The sequence below is a fragment of the Nerophis lumbriciformis genome, linkage group LG09, assembly GCF_033978685.3.
Source record: "Nerophis lumbriciformis linkage group LG09, RoL_Nlum_v2.1, whole genome shotgun sequence".
Taxonomy (NCBI): domain Eukaryota; kingdom Metazoa; phylum Chordata; class Actinopteri; order Syngnathiformes; family Syngnathidae; genus Nerophis; species Nerophis lumbriciformis.
Window position 1 is genome coordinate 28,759,199 of NC_084556.2, and position 19,690 is coordinate 28,778,888.

Sequence of the window (19,690 nt, forward strand, 5' to 3'; positions counted from 1 at the left end):
GATTGAACTTTGTATTGTGAGTTACATTCACTAACCCCTGTTCCACCGTGCTGCCCTGAATGAAGCCAGTGTTTTCCAATATTTGTCGAAATCCTGTGCTTTTTGAGGTTAGGGCAGGGGTCAGCAACTCCTGGCTCTCTCTTTAGCGACGCCCTAGTGCAGGGGTGTCAAAATCAAGTTTAATTTAATTTATTTTATTGTACCTTTCAAATGATTGAAAATGGTGGGCAGATATGTTATTTCCCAGAAAGCCTTAGTTCAGGGGTGTCAAAGTCAAGGCCTGTGGGCCAGATCCGGCCCGCAAATGAATTACCTATGGCCCCCGGGATGATATTTGATTAGTATTAGAATCGGCCCGCAGGCCACAGTCACCTTCTGCTGTTTTGCACGCACCAATACTCCATCAGTGTTGGTGCTAGGAATTTTCAAAATGGGGTCCCAGGGACCCCCATCAAGTGATAAAAATGGGGTCCCACAGTACATTTTTGGGGTCCCACTTTTTTGTAACCAATTTGAAAACAAATGATAAATGTCCTGTTATCCTGTTATATCTCACATTCTATATTGTGTTTTGGAAATAGGTTGTTAAAAATATTAATTCATTAAAAAGAAAACTTTAATGCATTTTTTAAATTTATTTTATGCATTGTAAATCTGTTATAAATATTCATTTACTTTCTTCTTTCCTTCATGGATCTAAACTTTACCACTGCCGGTATTTTTTTCTATATTTTTATTGTAATATTTCCAGAATGTGTTTGTTCTACTTTTGGCCAAAGTGAGACAAAAAAAATATCGGAAGTTGTCTTTATTTTTTTGTTTAAATGCCATGATTCTAATAGTCCGGCCCGCGTGTGCACAGATTTTCCTCCATGCGGCCCCTGAGCTAAAATTAGTTTGACACCCCTGCCCCAGTGGCTCCCTGGAGCATTTTTAAAAAAGGATTGAAACTTGTTTTAGTATGTTTTTTGTTTGAGGACAAACATGACAGAAACCTTCCCAAATGTTAGAAAGCCCACTGTTTAATATGTTTGTGTGTCTGCTTCACTGATGAGAGTATTTGGTGAACATGGTTTTGTCCTACTAATTTCGGCGGTTCTTGAAAATTACCATCGTGTGTTTACATGTAAAATCGTCCGCACCTTCTTTGTCTCATTTTGTCCACCAAACGTTTTATACTGTGCGTGAATGCACAAAGGTGCGCTTTGTTGATGTTATTGACTTGTTGGAGTGCTGATCATGCCTATTTAGTCAGTGCATGACTGCAAGCTAATCAATGCTAACATGCCATTTAGGCTAGCTGTATGTACATATTGCATCATTATGCCTCATTTTTGATAGTAGGCTAATATAGCTAATATAGACATTTACATCATGTGTTGCCTTCATTATAACACTTATATAAGACTTTTAAAGTAATTTTGATAGTAGGCTATTATAGTCAATATAGACAATTACATCATGTGTTGTCTTCATTATAACACCTATGTAAGACTTTTAAAGTAAGTTTGATAGTAAGCTATCATAGCTAATATAGACACTTACACCATGTGTTGTCTTCATTATAATACTTATTTAAGACTTTTAATGTAATTTTGATAGTAGGCTAATATAGCTACTATAGACACTTCCACCATGTGTTATCTTCATTATAAGACTTATATAGGACTTTTAAAGTCATTTTGATAGTAGGCTAATATAGCTAATATAGACACTTATGTCATGTGTTGCCTTCATTATAACACTTATATAGGCTTTTAATTTTTTGCGGCTCCAGACAGATTTGTTTTTTGTATTTTTGGTCCAATATGGCTCTTTCAACGTTTTGGGTTGCCGACCCCTGGGTTAGTATGCTACAGTACTCTGCTAACATGCTAAAAATAGCATAATTACAGTTAGCATTAGTGAAATACCAAAATATATGACACTGAGGTGTAAACCTGCCAAATTAGCAAAACAATGTAGCATGCTATTGTTATCATGCTAAAATGCTAACTGTAACATGCGTCAAGTACCAAAATATATTTTACTCTAAGGTGTGTACCTGAAAAATTAGTTTAAAATGTTAGCCTGCTAACATTAGAATGTATCAAGTACCAAAATATGACAGAGGTGTCTACCTACACAATGAGGTAAAAAATACGCTAGCACACTAACGTTAGCATGTTAACTGGTACCAGTAAAAAAATATTTGACGCTGAGGCGTATACCTCCAAAATTAGAAAAAAAGATAACATGCTAGTATTAGAATGCTAACAAGTGTTGAAAAATTTGCTTCGGGCTCCATCATTTTCATCATTGTTTTTGAAACAGGAATAACAATTGGTAGCTCTTTTTGACAAAGCAGCTTGATTCGACAGAACAGCTATGTTCTGAGAAAATGTGCTCCCCTGTAAAAAAAAATGCTACCCAACGCTTCGGAGCATGCGCACAGAGCACATCAACGCTAAAGGTTTCCTTGAACAAAATAACCACATCAAATAAAGGTAAGAAATGGCTATATATTGTGGCTACTTTTAGCATTATTTTACATTCCAGGAAACAAACCAAAACAAAAACAGTATAAACCTTGATTAACCTAAAATGCATGGCTGGTTGTTTGTCTATACTGGTGACACAGTGAATGTCAACAATAAGTACTCTGACAAGCTCATATATGAATAGAGAACTTGTTCCAAAAAGCCGTTCAAAAGACTGTTTCATCCCTCGTTTATCGCTGTTAATTTATTACGAACATGATTGCGATAAACGAAGTAGAAATAAAGTTACATGAACAACATTTCACAGCTGGAGCATTAAAAACAGTTCACGACTTTCTGAATAACATTTTTTAAACATTACTTAAGCCCTTCAAACACTGTAGTCACCTTTACCCTCTTTTACTCCAAAATATTAGTAATGTTTCTCTGATTGGTTCTTAATTAATTTAGCCCCTTTTTTGCTTGAAAATGCTTAATTTGGGCCAAAAATCTGATACAATATTTTTTAAATATTTTTTTTTTAAAGTCTGTGATGTGGTGAAGCCGCAATATCTGAAGCACAAGGTGGCGAGGGATGACTGTATAAGGAAACAATCACTGGCAGTATTTATATAAAATAATATTTTAAACAGAGTAATTCAAACTTGCACATCTCACCATTAACATTGAGTCTATTGGTAAGAATTATTCTGAAACATTGATTATTATTTAATTTGACTTATGTTTTCATTGTAAACATTCCATAAGATGGTGATTATATCCTACCCCATCTGAATTGACAAGTAGATCACTATTTTTAATGTTCCCTCACCTAAACAACCGTGTGAGTCACAAGATAATGATATACAAATAATGAATAAGAATGAGTCTATTTATATAAGTCTATATGTTTATAAAATAAGGACAATATATGGTTATGGTGTTAGTTTATTTCGAATATGCATACAATTACATTATTATACATCACATATTTCCAGTTTCTAATTACAGCATGTACGAAAAGGAGTAGGATGAAGCAGATTGTATTTAACCCTAAACCCCCTTTTGTTTCATAACAATTGCTAACACATTTTCCTGTACTCAATCTGTAACACAAAATTAAATAAATCAATCAATGAGTAAGTAAATATATAACTAGATCAATGAGTAAGTAAGTGAATATTAGATACACAAATAAACAATAAATAAAGTTCTCAATACATAGTTAAGTAAATAATGATTCACATAAAGAGATAAATAAGATTATCCATTTTTTTCACAAGGTTCGAGATGTTTATCAGGATTCGTCTTCCTTGTACTTTGTAAACACTTGTAGAGTTTCAGCAGTTTCTTAACTGGATGATATTAGTACATTATTTGACTTCTTTGATTAATCCTTTCTATAATTTAATTCCATACTAATGTAATAAGGGTTTTAAGTGTTGTACATGCATACAAATGTTTTAAATGATATATTCCTCTAAGATTTCCCCTCTTTTGTAGATTGTTGATTTTGTAAATTAAATTGGGTGTATGTTCATACATAAGGAGCACCGGATTATAAAGCACGTCAAAGGGGTCATTATATGATTTGTTTTTCTACCTTTTAAACACTTCCTTGTGGCCTACATAACATGTAATGGTGGTTATTTGGTCAAAATGTTGCCTAGGTTATGTTTTACAGACCATCTGCAGGCCACTTTCTGACCGTCTCTTCAAAATGTCCCGCTTTTTGGGCAGTCTTATATACGTGCCTCCACATTGTCAGCGTCTTCTCCCCGTCATTCATGTTGTAGTTTTTAGCACGTCTATATCGAGTCTACAGGCAGATACAAGTTTGAACTGTACGCTAATTTTTGTTCTAAAATGGCAACAAGGGAGGATTCATGAGCATGTACGAGCCAGTCTGCCCCACAACAAGAGGAAAGGGAAAAAGAAGAAGCTTATTGACTACAGCGTCAGACTACAATGGTGGACTCGCGCAAAACACACACTTTCTAGCCTCAATACATCTTTTACGGAACATAATTGAAATAAACAAGGATTTTTCTAATTACCTTTACTGTTTCTTTTTATAAGTGCAGATACCATTGAAATTGCAATTTTACTTCTACCAAACTGTGTAGCCTAAAACCAGGAAATAAATAATAAACAAAGAACCAAACTAAACAAAAATACTTACTGATAAAGTATGATAGTGACAATGTATTTAACAATTTCACACATATATTTGAACATGTTTAAATTGGAGGTGTGGTGATTGTTTTTTTGGACAAACAACTTACTAGCACTAACATACAAACTGCAGTAGCTAACATGTCCTCATATGCCTCCATGTGCTTGAATAAAACATTTGCTATGCAAGTTAAACATCCATCCATCCATCCATTTCCTACCGCTTATTCCCTTTTGGGGTCGCGGGGGGCGCTGGAGCCTATCTCAGCTACAATCGGGAGTTGAGGTAAGTGGAAAGGTTCATTGTCAACAGTGAGTGTCACATTTATCCTATAGTGTCTTTAATTTAGCTATGTAACTAATTATGCAGCCCCAGGTCAAGTCAAATTGTTTTGGTATACTCCTCAGATTATATTTAAATTTCTCTAAATCTAAGAAAAACATGACGTCCTTAAACCATAGGGGGGCCTTGGGGGCAAACTGTGATTTCCACTCCAATAAAATCCTTCTGCGAGCTATTAATCTTGCAAAGGCGATACTATCCCTAAAAGTCTGCTTAATTTGTTGATAGTTTGGTGGAATTCCAAAAATAGCCAATTCTGCACAATTTAAAATTTAAATGAAAAATATTTATTTGTCATATTCTTTGCTCTTTTTTCACCTTGTCATTGTTTTCCTTTAAGCCATCTGTCTCGGCACTCCACTGTCCATGCCACAGACATAAACACACACCAACTGGCCACATCACCGGCAGCGCAACCTGCATCACGAATAGGCGCACTGCTCTCGTGTGCGCTTTATCAGAGCAGTCTTGCAAAAACAATGTTCCGAGTATAATCATCATCACTATTTTCATCACTGAAGCAACGATATACAAATCAAAGCTTTTTTCCAATTGATTTAATTGATGAATCGTTGCAGCCCTAGTCCAGATTTACCAGTCTCTTCTTCTTCTTTCAGTTCCACCGAAGGGACACCAAGGCAATTCCAGGTCTACTTGCGGGAACATCTCACCAGAGAGTCATCCAGGAAGCATGTGCCCGAGCCTCCTCAAATGACCCCTTTCGATGTGAAGGAGCTGCGGCTCTTCTCTGAGCTCCTCTCTCGTATGACCAAGCTCTTCAGCATATCTCTTCTTCGGGTGAGTCCAGCCACCCCAAGGAGGCAAGTTTATATATTTCTCATGAATACAAATTAAATTGATTAGAAATTGTCGTTAGGCCTGCATAAAATGACTGAGACACACGTACATGCCATGTAATGTGCACATGAACGTGTGCACATACACAACAGCAATCTCAATGAAGTGACCAACATTTTTTTTTAAATTTTGCTTCTTATAGTGACCACTAATATCAAACTTTGGTGCAAGGATGCATGATGTTGATAGTTTGAGTCTTAGTTGTTATTTGTAACAAAGCACGTCCGTCTCTCATGCTTTCACACACACACAAACATGCTTACACATCCCTCAATTGTATTCGAAACGCAATTGACACAATTTCACGTCTTCACCCTCTAGTAAGATACAACCAGAGTTTACACTTGGCCTTGTTTTAAATACCAACATAAATGATTGCATCAATTTTACCTTTCATGCTGACATTCTGTTTTATCCCCGGCGAAGTTCCGCCATTACTTCCAGATTGATAAATGTGTAATTTTTGTGTGTGTGACCAGGGCGTCTCATAAATATTCAAAAACGCCAAAATGTCTGTATCCTTATTGCCTGTATTACTTTTAATATTTCTGCTGTATTCTCTTTATTCATAGAGGTTTGTCTGTCTGTCTTTGTGTTTCTTTTTTTTAATAATCCCTGAACTCTGATGTGACAAGGTCATAAAAGGTTCCCATTACATTAGCAACACAACTAAAAAAAGGTTATGGGCAGATTTTGATGAAACTTTCAGAAAATGGCAGAAATTGGCAAAAGAAAATGTAGTTTTTTGGGTGATCTGATCGCTAAGTCGTTCCTGTTTTTTTTTAATTTAAGGATTCTTTACTGGTGAGAGAAAGGGCCTTAAGGGAAGTCTGAGCTCTCTGAGTGCTTATCTACCAGTGACGTGCGGTGAGGTTCATGGCTGGTGAGGCACTGACTTCATCACAGTCAGATTTACAAACATATGAACCCTAAAGAGTATCGTATTCACCATTTGATTGACAGCAGTTAACGGGTTATGTTTAAAAGCTCATACCAGCATTCTTCCCTGCTTGGCACTCAGCATCAAGTGTTGGTACTTAAACTTAACTTTAACTTTACACATACAAACTGTAGCACACAAAAAAGCACATTTAATACAAAAAAACTTAGTTATGGTCTTACTTTTACTTATAAATGAAGTCCATGCGCAGCTCCTTTTGAACAAAAGCATCGATAACTTGTTTATAGAAGTCTTCCTTATCTTTCTTCAGTTTTAAAAGTCTCTCTGTCTCGATGGAGATCTTCCTTTAAGTATTACTTCCTGCTTCGATTGAAAGTCCAGTTTAGAAAACTGTTTTATTTTAGATATGTAATCCTCCATGTTAAAAGTCCAGGCGAGAGGAAAAAATAAACGATCGCTGCTAACTGTTGCTGCTTGTTGTCACTTCTTCTGCAGCCGGGTACACGCAGAAATACTCCCTGGGATCACTACCGCCCTCTACCACCAGGAGGCGGGATTTCTGCGAGCCTCGCAGCAGTTTTATGATTGCTCAGCACAAGAAATACGTTACACACATACAGTTGTTGACAAAATACACTGTACATTATATACCTCAGTTAACTAAACTATGGAAATGTATAATATAATTCATATAGCAATACGGTCTCACTGCACAGCATGCCAGCAGTTAGCCGAGTCATAGCGCAATCCATGTTGAGGCTCAACTCAGTGACGTGCCTCAACTGGCTGCTGACTCACCGCAAGTCTCTTCTCAGTATTTGAACGGCAAATGTGAAAATTCAGCGATTTTGAATAAAAAATAATCTAAAACTGGTGAAGTTAAATGGAAAATAACTTTATAGTATAATCACTGGATACATATAACAATGTAATATATATTTTTTCTTTTTAAATTTTTTTTTTTTCCATGATAGCACGTGAGGCCCCGCCTTACCTGCCTCCCCTGACTGCACGTCACTGTTATCTACTAATTCATGTTCATTATTATTTGGAAATTATGCCGGTTTGCAAAAAACAAAAAAGATATATCATTGTTATTTCAAATTTAAAATGGCTGCCTGTCTGAAGTGGCATAGCTAAAGTTACTAGATAAACTTAGCCATATCATTATCATTAGCTGACAACTAACATAACCAACGAGCACCTGCATAAGATGGATTCGTATTGAAGAAGATATGGGGTTTAGCCCAAATGAGTGATTCATTTTCTAGCATGTGCAAAAAAATATGTGCTTTTTAGGAACAAAATTATAAATATGGCATCTCAAATTTCAAATTCGGACATCTGTAAGCAGACAAAAAGCCCTGCATTATACTTATAAATAAATATGCTTTAAGCTCTCATTTGGTAAATAAGCACGGTGCTCAGTGGCTTTGTGGTTAAGAGTGTCTGCCCTGAGATCGGGAGGTATTGAGTTTAAACCCCGGCCGAGTCATACCAAAGACTGTAAAAATGGCCCCGCCGGCCTGTGTATGGATTTGTTTGTGTGTGTATGTAATTAATATTGTTATATATGTGTGTGTTTATGTATAAGTGTATGTATGGATGGATGTAGGTATGTACTGTATATGTATGTGTGTGTATGTGTATATATATGTATCATATATATGTAAAGTTAACGCGATACCGCGTTAACAACTATACATTTCAATAATGGCACTCATTTTTTTAACGGGCGATTAAGGCAAACATTTTCTTTTTGACCCTCTTGCCGTGCCATAGCGAGGGAACTTAGCTGCAGTTCACTTGCTACTGATGAGCCATAAGCGAGCGGAAATGGATGAATAAAGAAAAGGGAGCATTATGGAAATATCAGGTTTAAAGCCATGACAAATTGTTCTCCCGACAAGAAAGGACTATTTTTAAGCCGTGAGAAGAGGCAACATTCTTGCAGCAAACACCTGCTGCACGCGTCATTCTAGAGTGGGTGGTGCTTCACTTCCATGTTCAGATTACGGTTAAAGTGCAGTGATAACATAACATTTAGATTGTTAATGTGACTGATTTAGTAAGTAAGATGACATAAAAACTCAACAGAAATGAAAGACGTAGAAGAAGACTTTTTTTTAATTTCCAACAGTCGATCCGACATTAAAACATGTCAAGACACTTTCTCAAACCAATCACACACTTTTCCGTGTTCAAAAGCGCTACACTATACATCCGGTTTAACTACGTTTAGGGTTTCTCCTTAATGTACAGGCTTCACATTAGCCGCCACACCTAAGGAAATAAAGTAATATACTGAATTGTAGCATCCAGGAGAAAACAAAGTGTGACGCTCTTTTTAGTTTTTATGGCCAATTTTATGCTATCATGGGGCCCAATTCCAGCAAGTATTTCCTCCGTGCACACACGTCTGTCTCAGTGTTTCACTCCTAGACACACAACATTTGTTCATTCTCCGCCGACACGATGTGTTCAAAGACCATGGGAACAATTACCATTTTCACACACTAACATACACATTAATACCAGCCATACGCACGGGGTTGTCTGAAGCGAGTGCAGCGTGTGTGGACGTACTATATTATATTTAAGATATACCCGTGGATAGCGATCTTCACAATTTAAGATGACACCGGCATTTTTTTAATGAGAAAAAGGTTCCCAGCAACGTGAAGCAAGTGTGACGTCAGGCTCCCTGCGGCTCGCATTTTGTCACGAGCATGGCGCGACAAAATCTAAACAGTCTAGAAAAACGAGTACGGTCTCCAATAACACCAACAATAGATGCAAGATTTGTTGCCAGTCGTTTTTATTACAGAAAAAGTGATGAAAAGGATTGGAGAACTCTCTTAAAAAAAACAATTATTCTCAACAAAGTATATTGTACAATAAACAGCATATATTTAAAAATAGAACAAAATGATGTTATGTAAGAAAAATATATATGTTAATACTATATTTAATAATAACATATTTGTTTTAAATGTATATTCAAGTCGCTTTTAAAAAAATATTTGCACCATAGCAAATCATGCAATGATGTCATATTGACCAACCTCCTAACCACGCCCCCACCGCCACAGGTATTTTGGCAATTTAGGGGAAACCCTGACATTAAAAAAAAATTAAAATGTCTTACATTATGATCATGCTTTGTTAGAGATGTTTTGTATTGTTATTCTGTGATATTTGCACCTAAAGAAATGCTTGTACATCAGTTTAAGAATATTAGGGGGTGGGATTTTTCTGGCTGGCTGAAATATTATGTAAATTCTTTTATAAGATGTTCTGGTCGAGTCTTCATTTACAAAATGATTAGCAGACTTAATATTACATTTTTATTAATTAATAGAGAAGGTTAAAACATTGTCATGCAGAAATATGAAGCCACCCCCCCTGAAAACGATCTGTCTAGGGTACACTTATTAATGGTGAAAAATTATACCTATCTGTGATTAATCGCGATGAATTTTGAGTCAACTATAAACAAACTGTGATTATCGCAATTAGATATTTTAATCGTTTGACAGCCCTAATACATATACGTGTGTGTGTGTGTGGGTGTGTGTATGTATGTATATCAGTGGTGTGCCGTCAAGCAAGGCCTTCTCTGCTGGCCTAACATAACCAGAAAACATGATCATAATTAAAGATAAAAATATTTTTTTATTTGCTTTCCCTAAATATCTTAAAGTATTCATATTCTCTTCATGTCATATTATGCTCCTTCCAGCGCTGTTGTTTATAGGTTATAGAGTTTTTAGCCAATCAGAATTCAGCTAGCTTATGTTTCCATGCTGTACCAAATCTGCCTGAGCCTTCAGAATCAACAATGCAGGCATCTGTGCACTGTAAGTGAACGGGGGACATGCATTTGACAGACAATTGCGATAGCCAATCAGATCACGACTTGTTGTCAATAAGGCCTTCGAGCTGGCCTAAAGCAGATATATATTGTGATGTTATGAGCTAGGTAACATAAGAACTCCATTACCCAGCATGCCACAGTTGTGAAGAGCATGTGCAGTAGCCCCGTTTAGGTTGAATGTAGCAGCGGGATGTTTTTGAAAAGCACGCTGTGGAGTAAACTTTAAGAAGTCAGCCAACACGCCTCGTCAGCATCGTTTATGTTTAGACAAGACAACACATAGATTTGCAAGGCCATTTTCAGGAAGGATATTTACAGAAAAACTACATCTTGTGAGACAATGTCGGCCAACCCCGGAAGCTCGAATGCGTTCTACAAATTGTGAGTTCAGATATTTTATTTCTTTATTTTTTCACGTTTAATATGTTTTTTTTTCAATTTTAATTTTGACAGTACCACATAAAATATGTTTTAATTGCTGATGCCAGTTTATTGATTTTTAAATGCGCCTGAAAATAACCCATTTTTGTACACTGTTGGTGTTGTTCAATGCCCAGTAAATGTGTTCCTGTATAGTATTTCTCCAGCAATGGTCATGTGGTGACATAATTTATGGTATTTTGAGAGGTAATCATTGAAGTCGGACATCACTGAAGGCCTTGGTGGAAAACGCGCGGCCCGCCACTGATTTTATATACGTATATATATAATATACATATATATATATAATATATATATATATATATATATATATATATATTTGTATATGTGTAACAGAAAGACAGGATACCGAGGGAGGGAGCCAGAGACTAATATATATATATATATATATATATATATATATATATACTGTATCCTGTCTTTCTGTTACACTTATACATATACATATACACATATATATATATATATATATATATATATATATATATATATATATATATATATGTATATATATATATATATATATATATACACACACATATATATATATATATATATACACCCGCGTGGGGTGTGGTCTCTCGCTGGCTTGGGGGATGGCTGGCCCCTGCTTCTCCCGTGCCTTGTCCTCTGTTGGGCGCATCTATCTATGGCCTGCAACTGGCCGTGCCGGGTGGCACGGTCAGCCCGGCTCTGGGGTTCCTGTCGCTGGCCAGCCTGGCTGTCCCTTGTTCCCTGGGCTGTTTTGGGTTGGGCCCGGTGGGTGGCTGGGGCCGTACATTTCAATGTACAAATATATTGTACATACACATTCACATACATACTCAAATACTGTACACACAATTATTCATACATACAGTATATACACACATAGGTACCTACGCTCTCACATACATACACACTCACGGTACATACATCCACACGCACATCCACTGTACAAACATTCATATACAAATACTGTACATATACAAGCACATATGCATACATACACTAATGCAGTGGTTCTTAACCTTGTTGGAGGTACCGAACCCCACCAGTTTCATATGCGCATTCACAGAACCCTTCTTTAGTGAAAAATAAAATGTTTTTTTTCAAATTCAAGACAAGGTTATATGTTTTTGGTAACACTTTAGTATGGGGAACATATTTTAAGTAACAAATACTTAATTTAGAGTTATTTGGTTAGGGTTAGGGTTAGGGCCAGGGTTAGAGGGTTAGGCTTATAATGAGGCCATGCCGAATAAGGCATTAATAAGTACTTAATAATGACTAGTTAAGAGCCAATATGTTACTAAGTTGCATGTTAATAAGCAACTAATTAATGGTGAATATGTTCCCCATACTAAAGTGTTACCATGTTTTTTTTACTGGTGCACAAAATTAACCATGCATGAACATCACCTTGTTCAAACAACAAAACCAACACAGTGCTAAAACTCACAGCAAATTACACACCTGCAAATCAGTCTGACTTCTGCTGTTGCCGTATCCGTAATACGCCGATAGGGAGAAGTTTTTATTTACACGATGAGTCGGGTGTGTCTTGACCTCCGCCAAACCCCTGAGCCCGACTCACCGAACCCAGGTTAAGAACCACTGCACTAATGCATATAATCACGTTTCATCAAACATATATTAACATTGTTCCCCGAGGTGAAACTGAGTAAAACACAGCACACTGACAAAGCTCAACCTATTGTTACTATAACAATCTACAAGGTTAATATAGTTCGCTTCTCTTTGTTCCCCTCCATTTATCTGATGTCTTTTTTCATTCAAGTTATCATTACATATATTAATTGTTGTATTTGAAACAATTGCATTGTTGATAATATAGGTAATTATTGTTATTATTCATTATCAATAAATCAAATCAAATCAACTTTATTTATAGTGCTATTTTTATTGCCATTTCCGTGTTATTTACATTTACTTCACTAACTGCTTCATTGCTATCTCTTTTCGTATCATACTTGTACATATCGTTTTTGCTGATGCTGTTTTGTTGCTGTTTTTATGGTTGTTATTGTAGTTGTCTCTCTGTCTTATCCCCGTCTTGTGCCCGCAATTTCTCCCTCTGTCTTCCTATTTTTCTCTTTCTATCCCCTCCTGCTCCGGTCCTGCTGCGCAAAACAATAATATAAATCCATTTAATAAAATAAAATACAAATAAGGCAACATTTGTACAGCAAATATGGGCATCTACATCAACAATATGATTTGCCCGAGTAGCTGGACAGGACAAAAAAAAGAAATGGATGGACATATAAGTTGTATTTGAAGTAAAGCATAACTGAGGTACGAATAGTGATTACTGTAGCCCACAGATTTCGACTTAAAACATGAAAACAATGACTTTTTCTATAAAATTGAGACAGCCATGAAGCTTTGCTCCTTGAAAGTTTGTTTTTAATACTACAGAGACATAATACAATCATTGACATGGTGGACCAAAGTGCAAATGTGAAATGTTTACCATATAGATGTAGCAAATTCTGTTGAATCCCAGAAATGTTAGCCTTCCAGAAATATTTGCTTTTAAATACTATTCAAGTATGACAATGTATGGACAGTTGTGCTGTATTGAATTGTTAAAGTTAAAGTTAAAGTACCAATGATTGTCACACACACACTATATGTGGCAAAATTATTCTCTGCATTTGACCCAACACCCTTGATCACCCCCTGGGAGGTGAGGGGAGCAGTGAGCAGCAGCGGTGGCAGCCCAGTAATAATTTTTGGTGATTAAACCCCCAATTCCAACCTTTGATGCTGAGTGCCAATTGTGTGACAAAGATCTACATTGCATGAGCTACAGCAGATGCAAACCAGTTGTTTTCCTGAGATGCTCTGGACAGTGTGTTTCCACACTAATGACAACCAAAGAAACAGTTGCAACAGAGCTGGGAAATTTAATATATTTGTCAAAGTGCCTTTAAACTGCTTACAATGTAAACAATTTAAGTTGTGACAGGCGACTGACTGAATAGGTTTTACTAAGAAAGTTACATGTGCTGTTCGACAAACATTTTAACAATCTCGATTCCGAGTCCTGCTCTAATAACTCAAGAGATAATTACATGGTGACGTATCAATAAAATCCTATAATTTGAAAGGGAGGATTTCATTCACAGTTGCGGTCCGACAGTATTTTGCATGTACTCACACTACAACAATCACAAAGTTGGATGGCACCAAAACTATCAATTATCCCCCTTAAAAGCCTTACGCACAAATAACTGACCAACCACATAATAAATCCCTGGGGACGGTACTCATCTTTCTGATATAAATCTTTCTAAATATTGCTTTTTGGATATATATATACCGTATATAATGCACACATGCAAAACATCTTTGAAAATTTACTTTAACAAAAAATAAACCCATACACGCTTGGGACATCATCAACTCAGAGGTTTTGTGTGAGGAGTGATATTGCACTGCTTCCAGAATAAAACAAATAAGATACCACGCTGGTATTGGTTATCTATCAGTACACCCACGAGACAGGCACCCACTGTGGGGTGGAGGTGGCCTGCTCCAGGGCCTCCTCCACGCCCTTCACGCTTTCCTCCACGTCATTGTTGACAATGATCACGTCAAAGACGTGTCTGTATGCCGTCAGAATGGCATCTGACTCCTTTTGGATCATCTGCAGGTTTTCCGTCTGGGAAGACAACATGCAGAAGATTAGCTGCTTGAATCATATGTAGTTGATTGTTTGTTTAAGATAGGATGTAGCACCTGGGTAGCTGTGTTGGTGGGCGCGATGAACACCACAAGAGGAGCAAAATCCGCAGTTCGCAAGACCTTCAATGTCTGAACAGAAATGACAAAAAAAACATATTTTTTTAAATCTCAAAAAAAGATAAGTTGCAACCATTACTTGGCGAAGCAAATCTCAGTGAACCCCGTAAGATCTGACAAAATCATCTGGTCTTACATATCAGCATTAGCTAAAAGCTAGTGATTGACATCCCTTTGATTTCCATCAATGGCATGGAAAACGTGGGTTTAAAGGACAGTGCTGAGAAAAAGAAGCAGGTGATATTTATTGAATTAAAAAAATCAATCTTAAAAAAAAAATGACGAAGTGTTTCGCCAACTTGCCGTAGCAATTCAAGCGTATAGTCTGCACCATACTGAAGCAGAATTAATCTATCACCAGCTAGGAATGAAAGATGTGTGTGACGGAGAAGCAGCTGGAAGGAGATACCGTAAAAATCCAATCTCCAAAGAGAACGCTATATATTATTATTACATTACTTAAAAAAAACTATTGTAGTTGTTAGTAGTACATTATATTGTATTATTTTATACAATATGTACCTAAGTTTAGTTTTTTAAAGGCATGTTACATGTTAAAATTCTGCTGTTTTGGCACCAACTAAATTGATAGGAGACATTGATTTCAAGATAAAACGACCTCTATTACAAAACCAACTAAGCTCGTAAGGTGAGGTACTACTGTATATTGATTGTGAGGAGCTGATTAATTAGGTTTTGAATTGATTTAGGCAAAAGTCAAGAGCACTACTTGGCTATAACCAGCAAAGGCGCTCATGATTTATTCTCAAGTAGTTAAACAAATTTACGTTTTTCTCATTTGGAAGCACTTAGAGGTGTAGTTTGCAACCGGATCCAAATTTAAATGGCAAATGTCTATATTTGTAACAATTAGATGTTACTTTTTTTGATTGCCGCTCGGCTAAAAAGAATGATTGATGTTTGTGTTTGTCAATCATGGCTGTCATTCACAAAAGAGATTTTCGTGGATGAAGGGATTAAAAAACGGATGCTTTGATTGCTGTGTTGAACCAGTGAGCGAGATCATACACTTTTCCAAATGCTATATAGGTGGGGCGTATCTTGCGTGGTTAAACCAGGAAGAGGGCAGGTTATATTGTAAGTACTGCGGCTCGTCCCCTTTTTAAAAATATATTTTTAAACGTGTACATAGTTTGATGTGACTTTTAACAAATTACATCTTCTTACAAACGACCTTTGCTACCCACAGCAGTTTAATTGTATTGTATTGCTTAATGTTATCTGAGAAAACACTCTCTTGAGTTTTGTGCTATGTAAAGTTACCATGAAAATATATTCATTTGTATACATGCATAATACCATATACATGCATTTCCTTGAAGTCCATCAAATACATCTAGTCATGTCCACAGCGTATATCTTTTTAATACCAAGACACTCTACTTCAACTTTAAAAAGCTTATATTATATTTATTCCTCATGGTCAGATAGCTTAATTTTCTTTAATAATGCATGAGAAGGCCAACCTGTGGTTCTATGTCCAGCAGCGCGATTTTCCCCTGCTCATATATCGTATGAATGGTCTCAATTTTGGTACCAAACATATTTCCCTGAAAGCTGCCGTACTCCAGCAGCTCATTGTTGGAGATGCCCTTGCTCATGACTTCGTTGGAGATGAAATAATATTCCTGTCCATTCTCCTCATCCTTACGCTGAACTCTGGTGGTGTCTGTATACGACAAGTTCAAGAAGAAATGTGAAACCCAATTTTTTTGTTTTGTTTCGTATTGAAGGTCTGCTTTACTACTTACGCGGTAATGGATAGGAGAATTTCTCAGGGTATTTGGTCAACAGTACATTTTTGATGTGGCTCCTCCCTACACCAGGAGCACCTAAAAAGATTACTTAATTAGTCATTGTTTGAATGGTTTGAATCACAGGCTTCACATAAAGAAATGGTCATTTTTAGTTTTGAATTCACCACTCTTGTAGTGTAAAAAATTAATAAATGCTTATTGAGAAGGTACAGTACCAGAGAAATGAAACTTACCAATGAGCACTAAAGTTTTTCGTTTAAAAGCAGGGAGCTGGACAACTTCCTCGTAAGAAATGACATCCAGCTGGTCAAAAACTGGAAAAGAAACATATGGTTGGAGGCAAACACTATGTCTGAGGGGAAATATGATCCCAGTGATGAACTTACTTGAGCTGTGCTTAGCCAGGTACTTGTCTTTGCACTTCTTTTTCTTTCCAAATGGGCTCCAGGACTGACTGCCCTCCTTGGCATTGCTTTTACTTGCCACCCTCCTGCAGGGGCAACACACAATTCAGATGAGTTGAGTGGTCTGTGTTAATATGGCACACAATTGTGCCAAAGGTGTTAACAGCATTTTTTTAAATAAAACAAATACCAGTAAGCTCAGTGAGACTAATGTGCAACACTTTTTGAAGGGGTAAAACCCTTACTGGTCCTGAAATTTGCAGTCTTTCATCTGGCTCAAACAAATGTAAGAACATGTATAGAATAGCGATGCTGGTCATTGTACATGCTATGCATTCATTTAGCTTGCAGGCTATTTAGGGATTTTTATGCTCTACTTTCATGGATAAATCAGAACTGATTTAGTGAAACAAAATGTGTAGCACTTTTGCAGGGGCAGACCCAGAAATGTTGGACTTCTTCCACTGGCTCAAAAGTAAGATAATGTAAAAAAATAGCCACGCTAGTCATTCCAAAGGCTATGCATTAATTCAGCTTACAGGCTATTTGGCGATTTTATGACACGCTGTCATGTATCGACGAGATAAATTATTTTCTTCCTTTGGCATTTTAGTCCAGCGACAGTTTTTACACACAATTTGTTGGAGGATTATATACAGTAATTATTATCCATCTATCAAAAATGACATGCTCAATAGTGCAGAATGAATCATTATCACACAACCATTCTTGGAGTTCTGGCGATGGTATCAGTCCAGCAAAGTTACTAGCACTGCTCTCCACAGTGCCCTGCCACCAGTTGGGATCCTGCTTGTTGATGATTTGGATGATGTCGCCAGTTTGAAAACGCAGCCCTGCCTCTTTGCATGGGATGAGATCATCCATGCAGGGGTCATAGTTGAACTGGGCCCTCATGTATGTCTAGAAGTGAGAGCATATATTGTATAGTGAGATTGGGAGTTAAGAGGAATACGAGTTTTCATTTGTCACGGCTCTGCACAAACACATTTGGACTACCACAAATAGATTGCTTGCTAATAAACACATTAAAACACACTTGGGGCTTGATCTACTAAAGGTTTGCGTGAAACACGTGCAAACTTGATAGCGTACGCAAAGTTGATGTACTAAACTTGTGCGCAGAGGATTGCATCTCTTAAGTGAGTAAAGTAAGGAGCACAATCTATTTAGTGTTTCTGTCTCCACAAATATGCATAATATATGCTGATCATCAGAACGGCTACAATACTGGGAGGAATAAATGCAACAATAATTATTAAGCAGCCGTTGTTTTGCGTCCAGAAAGGACCTGTACCTGGCAGGTGCGCAGAAATAGCTGTGAGAAAGGAAGCAATTGTGCTACTGCTCCGTCCTATGTACGTGTCAACATGAATGAATGAATGAATCATGAAACAAAAGTAAAAATATTAAAACATATTGTTGTTAGAATAATTGTATCTAAGTTATCACAAAACTTTGTGTTTCAATGTGTTCCCGGCGAGAAGACAAAAGCTGTCTTTGATCCTACCAAACAAAAGGCTTGTAAAACTCCACTGTGTAGGATGGGAAGCAAAATGAAGGTGTTCTGTTTCTTTCATGTACCGGTATTGTAATCAACAGAAAGATATTGTCTTGACCCGAGATTTACAAAGCGAAGAGGAAGCAGGACCAGACTCCCCTCCAGGAGACCTTTTGTTTGAACTGTTTTACAACCTTTTCTTTGAACTGTTCTGTAACCAAAGGCGATGGCTGTTTACGACCCTTTCCCTTAGAAACAACTGTTGCCATGCAATCAGGGAAAGTCCAAATAAAAGAAGAGGTGTACAATCTTTCGTCAGGAGCGTGGGACGACACTGAACAAGGGTGCAGTGTCTACACGTTTCTCCTCATTGAGCCAAATTTAATTCTGTCTCTGTTTAATTCCTTGCTTCTTGTCTTGTTTAATAGATGTCATCAGTGTTTGAACCTGACAATTGTCTACTCAGCAATATCATTTTAAATTTGTTATAGCTGATGCACGATGTAAGGGACTGATTAAAACAAACACAATTAATGTGTTTAGGTGTCTGCTGGCATTATTTTTCCTGACGTTCGTTTTTTCATGTAAAAGATATATTATTGGCATATCTCCTATATGACATTTTTCTTACATCTGGACTTTTCCAAGGCACAATCACAGTTATTGCCAGCATCTTCCATGTGCACGGTAAAAATGTGGGTTCCGTTTTAGACGCACTGCAGGACTACATCTAAAATGCCCATAAAAAGTGGTACATAGATGTCTGTTGCATGTTTCAAAACAGCAATAGACCACAGGTGATGATAAAATGAATGTGCAAAAAATTAGTGTCTCCATGGTGAAAGCTGCGTCGGACACGCAAAAACCTCATTTAAATACTGTAGTACGGCCTGCACCAGTTATTAATTGCATACGCAGTCTTAGAAGATCACATGCAACATGCACACTAATAGTACACGCAATTTTATAGTTTTCACACGCTGTTTGGCGCATGGTATTTGGATCTTACCAGATCAGGCTTTTGGTCTGCCAGAGAATTAGAAGATGAAGCAGGAGGGATCAGTGATACCAACTTACCAATTTTGTGGCTACATTTAGTGAGTTATCAAACCTATTTAGGTACCG

The 19,690-nt window shown here is 37.0% G+C and overlaps 2 protein-coding genes across 5 annotated transcripts in view; one reads left to right on the top strand and one right to left on the bottom strand.

Moving 5' to 3' along the window:
- tmlhe (trimethyllysine hydroxylase, epsilon) overlaps positions 1-19,690 on the top strand; it is a 66,814-nt gene that overhangs the window by 909 nt on the left and 46,215 nt on the right. Inside the window, exon 2 of the mRNA XM_061962051.1 lies at positions 5,595-5,775. The gene's annotated coding sequence lies outside the window, so the exon portion shown is untranslated. The remainder of the gene's footprint in view (positions 1-5,594; positions 5,776-19,690) is intronic.
- Positions 13,951-19,690, bottom strand: part of mpp1 (MAGUK p55 scaffold protein 1) — a 38,160-nt gene continuing 32,420 nt past the window's right edge. For all 4 annotated transcript variants that reach the window (XM_061962047.1, XM_061962046.2, XM_061962048.2 and 1 more), the window contains 7 exons: positions 17,771-17,967; positions 17,029-17,132; positions 16,876-16,956; positions 16,637-16,717; positions 16,352-16,554; positions 14,802-14,876; positions 13,951-14,724 (listed from right to left, as the gene is read on the bottom strand). In XM_061962047.1, the coding sequence (XP_061818031.1) occupies positions 14,548-14,724; positions 14,802-14,876; positions 16,352-16,554; positions 16,637-16,717; positions 16,876-16,956; positions 17,029-17,132; positions 17,771-17,967 (918 nt within the window). In that variant the 3' untranslated portion in view covers positions 13,951-14,547. The remainder of the gene's footprint in view (positions 14,725-14,801; positions 14,877-16,351; positions 16,555-16,636; positions 16,718-16,875; positions 16,957-17,028; positions 17,133-17,770; positions 17,968-19,690) is intronic.